Source organism: Thunnus maccoyii, chromosome 17, assembly GCF_910596095.1.
Source record: "Thunnus maccoyii chromosome 17, fThuMac1.1, whole genome shotgun sequence".
Taxonomy (NCBI): domain Eukaryota; kingdom Metazoa; phylum Chordata; class Actinopteri; order Scombriformes; family Scombridae; genus Thunnus; species Thunnus maccoyii.
Window position 1 is genome coordinate 2,394,268 of NC_056549.1, and position 14,634 is coordinate 2,408,901.

Consider the following 14,634-nt stretch of genomic DNA (forward strand, 5'->3'; position numbering starts at 1 on the left):
CTCCGCTCGTATCCACCATCACTTCTCTGCTCCTCGCTCTTTCCCGCTCGCTACGCAAACATACTCCTTTACGGAGCCGCGCGACCAGTGGTTTCCCAGGCAACGACAGAGGTTGACTCACGTACCGGAACAGCGCTGCACAGAGACTCCCAAACGCTGTCGATTTCAAATATTAAAACATATTATTTTTGGCCTGGCGGGGGTTCTCGTTGTGTCATTATGGAGAAACACTGATTCACTAAACGCTCAGTAAACGTTGAGTACAGTTAGACCCAGCAGTCTCCATCAGGTTGGGCGAGTTCAAAGTTGTGAAAACAACGGGGGTGTTTTGAATACACCCCCGTTGTTTTCACAGGTAATTTGTTAGTCTGTCCCTCCCGCCACAGGAAATAATGGATTAATCCTGGAAAGCTGTTGATGTAGCACTTTTCTCCTTATGAAAATAACACGGAGATTATTCGACCAATGAGAATTTAGAGAGCATATCGACCAGCAGACTACAGTCCTACTGATAACATTTAGAAAGTGTAGAAGAGAAGCACGATTAAATTATTTTATCCCCATTCGAGTTAGCGGAGAGCTAACCAGGAGTTAGCCGACCACAGAGCTCAGTATGCATTAATCCATCCAGCTAATGTCAGATTAAAAACTCTATAGTGTGAAATACAGAGAGATTTATCTGGTGTTGACAGGCTTAATCAGCTTTGTGTTTAAACTTGTTTGGCTTGAATGTAACAGATGTTCATTTATATGTAAAAGTTCTACACTGTAGGTTTAATTGTGCAGCGTTACTATAATTCATCAAAACAAACAAAACAGTTGCATAATTTAAATGTTGGCAGCGTCTGCTGGCTTCTGCTCCGCCTGTTTGTGCCACCACAAGCTGGATCTGGCACAAAAAAAATCTGCTGGACTGCTTTGAAGTGAAACAGAAGGTGTTTTCACTTTACAAGACATTCACAGTTTTACTCGAGTTCTTCTGTTCGAACTGCAGTAGTTCTAACTTTATTTTGGCGAATCTGTTTATAAAAATATAAAAACCCAGCACCAGTCAAAGGTTTGGAGACATCTTCACATTCACTTGTATGAGAAAATGTGTCCAAACTAAACAAAGGAGCCTTAATAACTAACTCAACGTACTAATTATTAACATTAGACCTGCAACAATTAGTCGATTAATCAACTCAATTGACAGAAAATTAATCAGCAACTATTGTAATCGTGTTAGCAATTTTAAGACAAAATACTTGCTGGTTGCTGCATCTCAAATGTGATGATTTGAAGCTTTTATATGTCATATATGACATATAAACCTTTTTCAAGGCATTTTTCACTATTTTCTGACATTTTATAGACAAAATGAGTTATTGATTAATCAAGAAAGTAATCTGCAGAGGAATAATTGTTAGTTGCAGCCATTGATAACGTCTCTCTGCCGTGTTTTTCCGCTTCCTCTCAGGGTGGCTGTTTTGACCCTTTGCCCCAAAACTTCCCAACCCAGCAACCCACTGCCACCCCAGTTTCCATGGACCCTAAACCACCCACCTACCCTTCCCAATTCACGCCAGCTCCACAAGCTCAGTTTCCTCCAGAGCTGGCCACGGTGGGGCCGCAGGGTCTGGGGTTCGGAGCTCCGAGAGGGGCTTTCCCCGGCGGGACGGCGGGCATAGGCCTGAGACCGGGCATGACGAGACCACAGGGGATGGGAACCCAGCTCAGGCTGCCCCCCAACCAACTGCGCCTGCAGCTGCAGCAGAGACTGCAGGGTCCACAGCAGGTGAGTCACACAGGTGCTGGTTTGTCTTTAGCGTGTGTTTGACTTCCATTGGGGAAAGTTGCGGCTACTTGTGATACTTTTTACAGCACAGTTTCAAGGTTTAACTGTTTATTCTGTGCTGTGATGTGTTAAGTGTGAGACATACTGTTAATACAACAGAAACACATACTGTACTGTACACACACGCTCCTCATCGCTCACGACTGCTATTCATTACAACCTTCAGAGTCTTTCTTTCACACAGTATTGATGAGTAGCTTTCTGTTCTTCTACTATATAATTATGACTCTTCCTCCTTCATCACTTACATTCAACTCCTCTCTTCTGTCTCCCTCCACTTTTTTCTTCCTCTGTCAATGATCTTTTGAAATCTGTTAAATCTCATCTTTCCCTTCACCTTGTTATCATCATCCTCTCATTGCTTATTTCACCGCTTATTTCTTTCTTTTTTCTCTCTTTTTTCACCGTCTCAGCTCCAGAACAGGCTGGCGGGCGTCAATACGTTCCCGGGAGGAGCCCAGCATGTGAACATGGGGGTTCGTCAGGGGGTTCAGCAGCCTCAGATGCCCTCACAAGTGAGTCTCAGCAGCAGCAGCAAACACAGCTCTGCTCACCCTCAACACCCACTGCTGGTTCTCTACAGAGCCAGTCATACATACATAAAGCTGCATTAATCAATATTTCTTTATGAACAATAGCTGCCGTTTGCTACCTGCTCAGCACCAAACAGCAAACAGACACAGTTAGCTGTAGACTAGCTGGTGAACATAGTGGAGCATTTAGCAGCTAAAGAGCCAGATATTTCCCTCAGGAGGTGGTGGAGACCAAAGCAGAGCTTAAAAGGAGAGTGAATATTGTTGCTCTGTGTCTGTTAGATGTGTAAACAAACCATTGTTTGCTCATTTATTCATCAAAGCAAATTAAAAGGTGAAAATGTTTCAGTGTTGTGTTTACAGCTTACCTCTGCTGCCCCCAAGTGGCCAAAAAGATCAGTTAATGCAGGTTTAACTAGAAGTAAAATTACTCAAGTAACAATTTAATTAATTAAAAAATAAAAAGTATCTCAATTTAAATGCAGCAAGAAATACTATCAGACTATTATTGTGATTTATTGTAGATTTCTTCAAGTAATATGTTCTTTAAATTGAAGCTCTTTGAGCCTAAACATCAACATATAACATTTAATAAAAGGTTGTTTTTTTTGTACAAGGAGCTCAATTCAATCATTAAAAGTTCATTTTGGAATTAATTAAAAAAGATGAATAATAATAATAATAATAATAATAAGCTTTATTTATAGAGCACCTTTCATGACATAAAATGCAGCTCAAAGTGCTTTACAAAAGAAATATAACATATACATACATACACACACATACATGTTTACATACATACACATTAAAACAGGGGATAAATATCAATTAAGCCATAGTAAAAGACAATAAAATCCTAGAGAAGGGCTATAATCATAGAGGTAAAACAATTAATTAAAGGCGAGGTCATAGAAGAAGGTTTAGTCAGCTGAGGCTTTCTGTCTGATATGAGCATGAATACACACTGATGTCTGGTTGTTACATTGATCTTCAGCTAACTTACATAAGCTTTATGATAGCTGCAGATGATCCTGTAGGAGTAGAATATATTTACACTGAGATTAAAGGAAGCTTCTTCTTCTTCTTCTGTCAGCAGCCTCCACTGAACGCTCAGATGCTGGCGCAGCGTCAGAGGGAACTCTACAGCATCCAGCACCGCCAGCGCCAGCTTTTCCAGCAGAAGGTCATGCTGATGAGACAGAACATGGCGGGCGCTCCGACTGGAACTGTGGGGCCCATCGGAACTGCCAGGGTACCAAAAGGTCCCCCTACGACCCCCCAGCAGCAGCAGCAGCAGCAGCAGCAGCAGCAGCAGCAGCAGCAACAACAACAACAACAGCAGTTCAACTTCCCAGCAGGGTACACCCCGATGACGGGAAACCCCCCTACCTCACCAAGTCACTTCAGTCCCATTTCCGGGGGCCCTCTGGACAACAAACTGTCTGTCAGAGTTCCCCTGAACAACCAGACGCTGATCGGTGGCGTGCAGGGCCAGTTCAGCAGCACCGTGAACTCCTCGTTACAGCAGAACCTGTTTCAGCAGTTTGGAGGGTCTGGTGAGTTCAAGGACTGCAGGAATTATCCCCCACGTTGTCCTGCAAATTAAAGATTGAACAGATTGTTGATTTTTTTTCCCCCCATGCTCCCAGTTACTATAATTCTGTCTTAAGCAGGAAGTCAAGCATTTCATCTTTCGGTATATCGGTTTGACCAAAAACTATTAGCACAAGGTCACTTAACAGATGTTGATGACCATTCTGGTACTTTCAGCCACATCTGGTGGCCTTTCTCAATTGTGAGATGAAGATGATGATGGTGATGATATATGATAGTGACAAAGTGGTAGAATTTTTTGTTAACCCATAAGAACTCAGTTCTCCTTAAGGGAAAATGATGGGGAATATAAAACAGACCAAATGGACCACAAGGAACATATTTCTGAATTTTATTTTGAAATTCTACCTTCAGTGTCAAAGATCTGTAATGTAACATACATGTCATAAAGATATTTCCCATAACTTGTTTTATATCAATTTGTTTAAGAAATGTGGTCAGAACAGGTTAAATGTAATACAGGACGTCTTATTAACTGGGTTGAAACCTTTAGTAATAAAAAAACAAGCTTTTTAAAATTAGCTAGTTCTGTCACATGTGGTGATGTCATAGGTACACAGATTCACACATTGTCACATGACTGCAGCAGGACGTTCACTAGATGTCTTCATGAGTTCAAATCAAGAATAAAGCTGTTATAAGGAATTTTCCAGAACATTGAAAGGGTTCTTAAGGGTTAAACTGGTTTTTCCTTCAAGTTCAAATTAGAAAAATTGACCTTTGACACTTAAAATACAGTGAAAGTGATAATGAGTTGATATAAAAGATGCTCATATTTATAACTTTTTAAAAAGTATCTCTGCAGTGACCACGTAGCAGCAAAGCTAAACCCCATTTTTACAAAGAATAAACACAAATTTACCATTTTATGGTTATTCACTGCAATTTTTTCACTGTATTTTTTCTGTACAACAAAATATTTACATCACGTCTTCTCAAAACTTGTTTTATTTACGTCCTCTGTCACAGCTTTGGTCCAGCAAGATCCATCTTTCCCTCCTGAGATGAGCCCCACCAGCCCGTTGTTGTCGCCTCAGAACTCCACCTCCCAGAGTCCTCTGCTTCAGCAAGCCCCGCCTCCCGGTTACCAGTCACCAGAAATGAAGAGCTGGCAGCAGACGGGGCTGGGCAGCAACAGGTGAGTGTGCACACGGCTAGAAGGGGATGTAAACATTACATCATATTTAAACGTGACTCTGATGGTCTCTCTGTGCTGCCGCAGCCTGTTCAGTCCATCGGGACAGAGCGCACGACAGCCCTTCGGCCAGCAGGGGGTTTACAACAACATGAGCATCACCGTCTCCATGGCCGGAGGCTCCGGTGGCGTCGGCTCGTTACCTCCCATGGGGCAGCCCGTTGGCATGAGCAACAGTAACCTCAGCAACGTGGGTTCAGTGTGTAGCGACCAGCAGGTCAGTGACCTCCAGCCTGAACGCACTTTACTGTCTTACAGGCTTCTTGTCTTGTGTTTTACACTTTGCATCAAGTGTCTCCTTTGATCCTGGTTTGTATCATGTTGGTCGTCATTAGCTGCAACCAATGATTAGTTTCTGGATTAATCGATTAGTCGTCTAGTCTGTAAAATATCTGAAAATAGTGAAAAATATCAATCACTGTTTCCCAAAGTCCAACATGCAACCTGAAATGCCACGACGAAAAGATATTCAGCTTCCTGTCATAGAAGACAAAAGAAACCAGAACATATTAACGTTTAGGAAGCTGGAACCAGAAAATTAATTGATTATCAGTTAAGCATTAATTAATTAACTCATCGTTGCAGCCTTCATCGTCATGGTAACATCTGTCTTTGTGTCTTGTCTGATCTAAATGTGGCTTTCAGGAAGGACCATCATGTGTAATGTTGTGTGTTTGTGTGATTATGTCCATTAACTCAAAATATTTGTCTTTTTTTCTTTTTCTCTTTATTAATAGTGCAACAGCTCTCTGTGTGTTTATCTGGTTTGAGAGTCTAACTGAGATTAAATTGATTTAATTATACAGCTGTTTTCAGCTCACATATATATCTGCTCTGTAAATCACACACTGACCATTAGAAGATCCCTTCATAATGCATTTACAATGTTAGTGATGGAGGCAGTTATTTGGTGGTTATTATGTTTGGTAAAATCTGCATCTTTATGTCTTGACTGACAGTGTTTCCCTGTTGAGCTGCAGGTGGAAGTATAGTAACAAAAAGAGGAACTTCGGCACTAAAAAGACTGTAACATTCATATTCATATTAGCTTCTAATAAACTTTTAAATACATTTTTGCACAGAATTTCATCCCTCATCACTTCTATTGTAAATGCATAATGAAGGGATCTTCAGATTACAGCAAGAAAAACATGTTTCACTGTTCATTTGAGCTCCTGACTGTTGTTTTAAGACGCTTTAAAAACTGTGAACTCGTCCTTTAAGGGGCCTGAAGACTCTAAAACACACTCTGTTCTTCTGTCCCTGCAGGTGCAGCAGGTTCAAGTGTTCGCGGACGTCCAGTGCACAGTGAACCTTGTTGGCAGTGACTCCTACCTGAATCAGGGCTCCATCGGAGCCGGCGCCTCCCAGAAAGGTCCCGGACCGCAGGGCTCCCAGAACAACCAAGCCCAGCAGAAGAGCCTCCTCCAGCAGCTGCTCACCGAGTGACACCCCCCCCCACCCCACCCCAAAAAAAAACCCACTTCAGCTCTCCTACTCCCCTCTACTTCTCACTTCTACGCCTCCTCCTCAGAGGTCGGTGCACCAGACCCATTGCTGTCTCTGTCTCACCTTTTTGGATGGATGGATGGATGGAAGGGTGGATGTTTTGACGGCCACACAGAGTAGGCTCAGAGAGGTCTGGCTGTCCTGTCGGTGGAGTTACAACAGCCTAACCACTTCTGTGCGGCGGGGGGGAGGGGGAGGGGGAGGGGGGGGTGGATGATTCGGGGCTGGTTTTTCGCTAACCGCCCAGTACTTTAAAGAAAAGACTCAAGTCAGAAGGAGCAGCAGTGTATTTAAACCTGCCTGTCTAATCTGTCTGACAACCTGTCTGTCTGCCTCAGCCTATTAAAGGCAGTGTTGTCTTGCTGCTCATTCCTTGGTGACCTACTTCCTGCTTCCTGACCCAAGAAAACAACTGCGACATCATTGTAGATTTGCCAAGTTGTCGTCACTGTCAAATCAGGGCCGGCCTCCTTTTTTTTTTTTTTTTCGTGTTTTTCTTTTTTTTTTTTTTTTTTTTTTTTTTTCTGATCGGACGGTTTCCGTCGCAGCAGCAACAGCAGTGCATCTTGGGAGCATGAGTTTCAGCATACAGCTGAGCTCAGCGTTTTTTTTTTGTTTTTTTTTTTTAGTGTTGGGAGTATCCCACACACAAGCAGCACCTCTGGCTTTTAATTTTGTTTTTGTTTTTTTGTTGTTTTCCTCTACCTGTCTCTCAGCGATGTGGGAATGTTAAGGTTTCAGACCTCTGTGGCATTGTGGGATAGAAGCTCAGTATCAGCTGGTTCTGTGACTGTCTCTCTCTATCAGCTACAGTGCCTGGTGGAAGTTTGAGTTTTTCCCGAGCTCTGCTTCTTCTTCCACATATTATTCTATTAAAACGTCTTCTGTTTTTATTTTTAAAACTTTTTTTTTTTTTTTTTTTGGTTGAATTGTTTTTTTTTTTGGTTGTTTTAAGAAAAAAAAAAAAAAAAATCTTCTGCTCTCACCGTCATCATCATCATCATCATCATCATCATCATCATCAACATCATCATCATCTTCATGATCATCAGAACAAGCTTTGACAACAGCCAGAATGGATGGATGGATGGATGGGAGACAGACGGGATGCTGCTCAGTTTGGAACTTACGTGTCTTTCTCCCCCCCCCCGGGGAGGAGGTTTTTATTTTTATTTTATTTTTTCAAAGTATAAAAAAAAAAAAAGACTGTTATGATTATTTAACTGTCTGTCCGTCACATTTTTACCCCTCACCTCAGCAGCTGTGAATACAGAGCCCTGTTGGGTTCTTTCTCTCTCTCTCTTTCTTTCTTTCTTTCTTTCTTTCTCTCTGTGTATCTTTCATGCTATCTCTCGGCCTATCAGTGTTGTTTGCCATGTGCACCATGCAGGCGGGTAGTATTGTACAGTACAGAAGGACAAAGACTTGGTGATGAGCTCACTCTTCTCTTGTAACTGCTTTCCTTTCAAAAAAAAAAAAAAAAAAGTGTAATTAATTGATTATTCAGAACAGCAAAACTATGTATAATGTGATTCGATCCAGGTTTTTTTTTTTTTTTTTTTTTAGTTTCCTTTTTTTGGGGGGGAAAAAAACAACCTATTCTAATAATGTCAAGTTTTTTGAGATTATTTTTTTGGCATCATGATATATTGTAATACCGCTAAATGTTGCAGTGGAGGAGGAAGTTATTCCATCTTCTAAAATGTGAAAAGAGATTCTAAGCGATTGATTTTTAAATATAGCTAGGTCTCGCTCCCTTCGGCGTCCCATTCTGCGCTACGAGTAGCCACACACTTTCTGGGGGGGGGCGGGGGGGGGAATATGGGTTTGATTGCTTTGCTTTCTCTTGTGGTAACCAGGGAGCTAGTTAGCCATCTCTTCTTGCTTTCTCCTGTTTTTTATTCTTATGTATGTACAATACTTTAAAGAAAAACTTTTCAAGACAGTACATGTGTTTGTAACCATTGTATAAAAAAAAAAAAAAGCATAATAATACCCTTAAAACCGCGTCCGTCGTCGTGACTACACGTCCTCCGGTGACGCTAACGGTACAGAGCCGCGTCAACGTGGCGCCACGTAGTCACGGCGAACGACGACGCGCTTTTTGGATATTGTTCCTATATAATGACATTTAAGTAGAGGCTTTAGTAATAGAAGTTCCTAACAAAGATGTGATGGATAATTAGTTTAAAGCTGTCATGAAATTGAATCAAAACAGGATGAGTTGCAAAAAAAAAATTTATTTTTATTTTCTCCTCACCTCCTCCAAATCTGTTTTTATCCCTCAAAAGGTTTTATTTTATTTTATTTTATTTTATTATTTTGAGGGAGGGGGGCGGGCAAGGGGGGGGGGGGGTTCTACCCTCTTCTCCTTCCACCTCTGGTTCCCTGATGAAGACTTCACTCCACTGGCTACACACACACATACAGTTTTCTGTTGACTACTGTTGCTCAGTCAGACACTGTCTCTCTCAGCGATAACAGACCTCTGCTAACAAACACAGAAACAAAAAAACCCTGCCGAGACGTCGCCTGCATCAGCAAAAGTAGAGTAAAGACACATATATATGATCTTTATATCAGGCACGTATCAGTCTTCTCTTACGCAGGATTATTTCTATCAGGGAACATCCGATGATTGAGGTCCCGTCAAATCTGCCACGTCTGTACTCCAGCACAAAAATCCAACGCTCCCTGATGGAAGTACTCCCGCCTGTCAATCCTTCTTCTTCTTCTTTATTTTTTTTATCTTCCTTCTGTCATGAAAAATTGGGAGACAGTTGTGTAAATCTGTGGAGAGAGTTTTGCATACAGCGCAGACCTCACATTTAGCTATTAGGGGAATAATTCAACGACTACCTTTAATCCAGAACTTTATTTCAACGTACAGCGTGATGCTAATTCCCGTGAAATAGGGCTTTTTTTTTTTCCTGTGTACTGTTTTACAGAAATACTTCACCGTATGCAACGTGACCCAAATATTAGAGGGGATAGTATGCAAGGTCAACATTCCACCTACCGACTCCTCCGACGTTGTCTGATGTGAGAAAAACCGCTTTGTGCAGATGTTTAGACGTGCAGATCCGTGCGATTTGTCTCCAAACAGTGGCACAGAAACATTTTTTTTTTCTTTGCAGCTCAAACAGTTACATGGAAAATGATTTACCAATATTTTCTGAGATGGGTTTTTCTATTTTTCTGCATATATATATATATATTAGAAACTGATATTCTTTGCTTTTTTTGGGCCGTGTGTTGACACTGTGATTGACCTGCTGTATGTCAGTGTCGTCTTCTGCTGCTTGCACGCTGAGATCTGTTTCACCGTTTTAACTTCACCACAGTGTTACATCATTTTAATATAACAAGCACTTCTTAAATTAGAGATAAACCGAGAAGAGAAAAAGGGATTTTTAAGTTGTGTCCCGTTTCTCTCCTTCGTCGCTGTGTCTCTCAGTTTTTTAAACTTCTCTCTACCTCCAAACTTTCCCGCCACTAAACTTGGCAGTGAGGGCAGTAAAGGATGTTACTGTGAGCAACTCCTACACCTTTAATTCTCAGTTTTTATACACGGTTTTCATTCCAGCTACAGCTGCTTCATGACTGCAGGGCTGCAACCAACGATTATTTTTATTACCGATTAACCTGTCGATTATTCTCTTGATTAATCAATTAGTTGTTTGGTCAGAAAACGGTGAAAACATTCGATTAATGTTTCCCAAAAGCCCAAACTTCAACCTAAAGATATTCAGTTTATCGTCATAGAAGACTAAAAACGTTGAGTCAATTATCAAAATAGTCTGCGATGAATCTTCTGTTGATCGACTGATCGTTGTAGCTCTACATTAGTGTTATTTTAACCTTTGTCGCTCTTTTTTTTGAGGAGACAGAGAAGCTAGTTACAGACGAGAACCGGGACAGTTCCTGTTTTATTTCAAAATAAAATCTGTCGGCCTCAGTTCTCAACCGCTGCGATGCACTTATCAGGCAGAACAGTCGATAGAGGAAGACAAATGCTCAGTTTTATAGAAAATTTGTGGATTTCCTGTAAGATTCATGAAGTCAGACAGTCCTGCGCCACTGTTTGGTTGATTTTTAAACTACACAGAAGCTGCACAAAGTGGAAGAATGTATTATTATATGGAAGGATTCTGTCAGCCGCTCTGATGATTTCACACGTACAGTATTGAAACCCCTCCCTCCTCTCATCTCTCTGCGTGGAACAGGCGTTCCTATGGAAACGGTTTCCTCTACAAAACCCCCCCCCCCTCGTTTAAAAGCAGAAACTCAACAGCAACTGTCAGCTTATCCTGTGATTTTAAAAAAAAACTAAAAAAACAAAAAACATGCCAAATACAACCGATGCATATTTAATCTTTTTTTTTTTTTTATGCAACAGCCGTTCAGTGGAAACGACAGTCCCTCCCTCCTCACTACAGTTAACAGGTACAAGGTTAGGTTCTTTTATAACATTGGTTTCAAAATGTTAACATAATGTATATAACAGAGAAATGTGAATATGTATCTGTTCAGAATCAACAAAAAAAAAAAAAGTAGTGCTCCGAGTTTGTGGTAAATAACTACTCGCCTCCGTCATGTTTTTATTTTGATTTTCTACTTTTTTTTTTTATTTTTCTGATGATGTATGTATGTATATGACCATCAGTGAGTGCGTATGTATGTGTGTAAGTGATTAATACTGTATATCTGGTGTTCTCTAAGATGGAAAAGTCGAAGATGTCCTGGTTTGATTCTTTTCTTCTTTTACTTTTTAGACCCTGCACAGTACCTGTGGGTGTTTTCAGATAACTATGCCAGAGAATGGTTTAGCGACTGCTGAATGTGATTTTACTGAGAGAGAAGCAGTGTGGACTGGCTTTTTGTACGGGTTAATTTAAAAAAAAAAAAAAGGCCATATTATTTAATTTTCTCTGTTGTCAAAAAAAAAAAAAGTTTAAGCAGATCTGGGAGAGTGGAGCCTTGGTTTTATGGAGAAGCATTGCCTTGGTTGTTGTGTATATGAGTGGGCTTTTTTTTTTCTTTATTATTATTCTCTAACTGTCTGACTGATGTAGCCTTTTTTTGCATTTGTCAATAGTAAATGACCAAAGCTTCAAGATGTTTGATGGATATCATATGCAAACCTCATCATCACTGGACAAGACCTAATGTAGCGGCCCCCCCGTTTTGTTGTTAATTTGGATTTCTCTCTCTTTTTTCTCACACAGCGACGATATTCTGCTGCTGTTGTTTCGCATGTTTGTCCTTCCTCGCTCGCGACTTTCTAAGACACTCTCCTTTTTTTTAAGTGGCCTATCAGCAAGGTGATGTCCCAAAGTTAGCTTAGAGAAGTCTCCACTTTGCCAATGAGGTCTTTTTTTTTGTTTGTTTGTTTGTTTGTTTTGTTTGGAGCCTAAAGTGCTATCACTCGTTTACAGGAAGAAAGAAAACATTGCAACAGTTAGCTATGCACCTTACTGAAACAAGCATTTCCTCACGTTGACTTGTAGAATTAACACTGGAGCAACACTAAATCATGAATTTCATAGGCAAGATATTTATAGTTTACTTTACACAAAAATAGTCCCTTCAGTGAATTTAGTTGATATCTGATGACCTTTCTCAGCGTTTAATCTCACAGTTGAAGCTCATCCTCGGGAAAAAATAAAAAAATAAAACACTTTTTTTTTTTTTTTTCATTAACTGAATACTTTATACCAAACTTGAGGTGCCTCGTGTATATATTTTCCGCAGTAAAGATTGCTCCTTTGCTGTTTAACAATAATACCCTTGTTAACCAGGGTTTTTTTTAAAACCTTTTTTCACCTTTATAAAAAAAAAAAAAGAAAGTTTACTGTATTTTAAAATGACTTTTTTACACACATAGAAGATTAATCAAATTATTCCAGGAATTTGCAAATACAATCTAATTTTGCACTTTATATCGGATTTACTTGGAGTGAAAAGGCCATCAGAAACTGTTTCAATCAGATCAGTATTTGGAGATATAATGAGTAACGTCCCCTGAATGTACCAAGAAAATATTAGTTTTACTAGTTTAATTAGAAATTAATGAATTTCTCAGGTTCTTTATGAAGAACTTGACTGTAGTGGATACCCATTATCCAAAAATACGACTAAAAAATTGTACACCTTCTTTGTAATGTAGTTCTCTGTGTCTCTTTCTCTCTCGTCTTTCTCTCTGTCGACGTCAACCGATCCTCAGTATAAATACTATGCTAATCTTCTTCAGGTGACATCCCCCTCCCCTCCTCTCCTCTCTGCGCTGTCAGCTTGACACCAGGCGAACTGTTAAAAAAAACCTCCTCCGACTTGAACTCTCCGAACATTCCTGCTCACGACACTGTTTCAGCAACACTTTGCTCTGTAGCTGCTGCCGCCGCCGCAAGCCGCCGCCGCCGCTGCTGCCGCTCAGCGTTCACTCGTGTTTTTCCTCAAACCAAGGTGGACACTCGCTTCTAAGTCACAAGTCTGGTTGTATGAGACTTAACCTCTGCTATCTAGCAACAATTGTGCACTGACATATATGACAACACACTTACTGTGTTGCTTGTCCTCTGTGCTGCTTGTCTTGTCACTTCTGTGCTGCCTAATGTAGAATATTTAGTGGTGCGCTGATACCAGGATCGGGCGAATGTCTGGCGTAGGTAATCATGTTTAGTGTCAGGGAAATTCATAGCAAAAAAAAAAAAATGACTGAAAAACAATTTGATGCTTAAAATGTATTCCACGAGATAAAAGGAGGATTGCTTTTCTTTTTTTTTTTTCCACAAACGTCGGCAAAAAGATGAAACATTCTCGCTCGTCATTGGTCCGAGATGGTATTTGCGCACCGCTGAGACTATCCACAGTCCTTTTTTAAACTCCCACTCATTCCTTATGCAGATGTTCAAGTATTCTCTACTCTATGTGAAAGTTACCACAGCATCAGTTGTCGAGTATTGTAAGTGCTGCCTTATTGGGACTGAGGTTGGATGTGGTTCAGAGATTTTTTTTTAAAAGAAGGCTTATTATTAACTCACCACTTTGTGTTGTTTTTTCTGGGGTGGGGGGGGGGGGGGGGGCGGTAATGCTTTCTCTGGAGAATTTGAGAAGAAGACCAAGGTTCCACTTTCTCCCTTGTACAAATTAATATAAATAAATATATATATAAATATATATTATACATTTTACTCATTTTTGTCCAGTTTTGTATATTAAACTCATGTAAAGTTTGTTTTTAAAAGAGGCATCGGAGCAGCTATTACAAGACAATATGAGTGACAATGTTCATCCGGGAGAATTTTATGCATGTTATATTTTCTCTTTTTCTCTCTGTCTCTTTTTAATACCCCTCTACCCCCCCCCCCCCCCTCCCTTCCTCCCCCTACCCCCCCTGTTCAGGTGTGTAACGTGAATTAAAGAAATCTACCTTTTCTTTGGAATTTTGTAGACAATCAGTCTCAGGCCGGGTCCAGTCCCTGCAGGGAGTGAGAGCCCTGCAGGCTGATAAGCCAAACAAAACCATTCTTTGTTTGACAATTAAAAACTCTCTTTATTTGCATCTACTGGAAGTCTAAATTTGGAGGTTTGTTCATTCATATGTTCGTGGCTGCTCAAGTTTACACACACACACTTCTCTACTACACTCAAAACACAAACACCTCGTGCATTTGATCCCTCTGCTTTTTTTCCAAGGTGAGGATGCCAACCTTGAGGAAATGATGCTTTGACTAACAAATCAATAACATCTATGAATGTGGGAATGCAACACATTGCAATAAAAGCACCATTTGAAATGCAGCATGTCGTCTCTGTATTTTCTTTTTTTATTAATTATGAAAAAAGAGCTTCCGTTGACGTCAGTTTGCAGATGATGCGGTTGTTTATTGTAGAGTCCAGTCTGTGAAGTGAGTTAATTTACTTTATTCCCACCAAACCTCTCT

The 14,634-nt window shown here is 40.5% G+C and overlaps 1 protein-coding gene across 2 annotated transcripts in view; it reads left to right on the top strand.

The window, feature by feature from the left end:
- The window catches only part of ncoa1 (nuclear receptor coactivator 1), a 54,234-nt gene extending 47,376 nt beyond the window's left edge, over window positions 1–6,858 (top strand). The window contains exons 17-22 of one of the 2 annotated variants that reach the window (XM_042389670.1): window positions 1,460–1,777; window positions 2,251–2,352; window positions 3,464–3,926; window positions 4,954–5,122; window positions 5,207–5,396; window positions 6,449–6,858. In XM_042389670.1, the coding sequence (XP_042245604.1) occupies window positions 1,460–1,777; window positions 2,251–2,352; window positions 3,464–3,926; window positions 4,954–5,122; window positions 5,207–5,396; window positions 6,449–6,628 (1,422 nt within the window). In that variant the 3' untranslated portion in view covers window positions 6,629–6,858. The remainder of the gene's footprint in view (window positions 1–1,459; window positions 1,778–2,250; window positions 2,353–3,463; window positions 3,927–4,953; window positions 5,123–5,206; window positions 5,397–6,448) is intronic. The other variant, XM_042389671.1, reaches the window with a different exon arrangement.
- The last annotated feature ends 7,776 nt before the right edge of the window (window positions 6,859–14,634 follow it).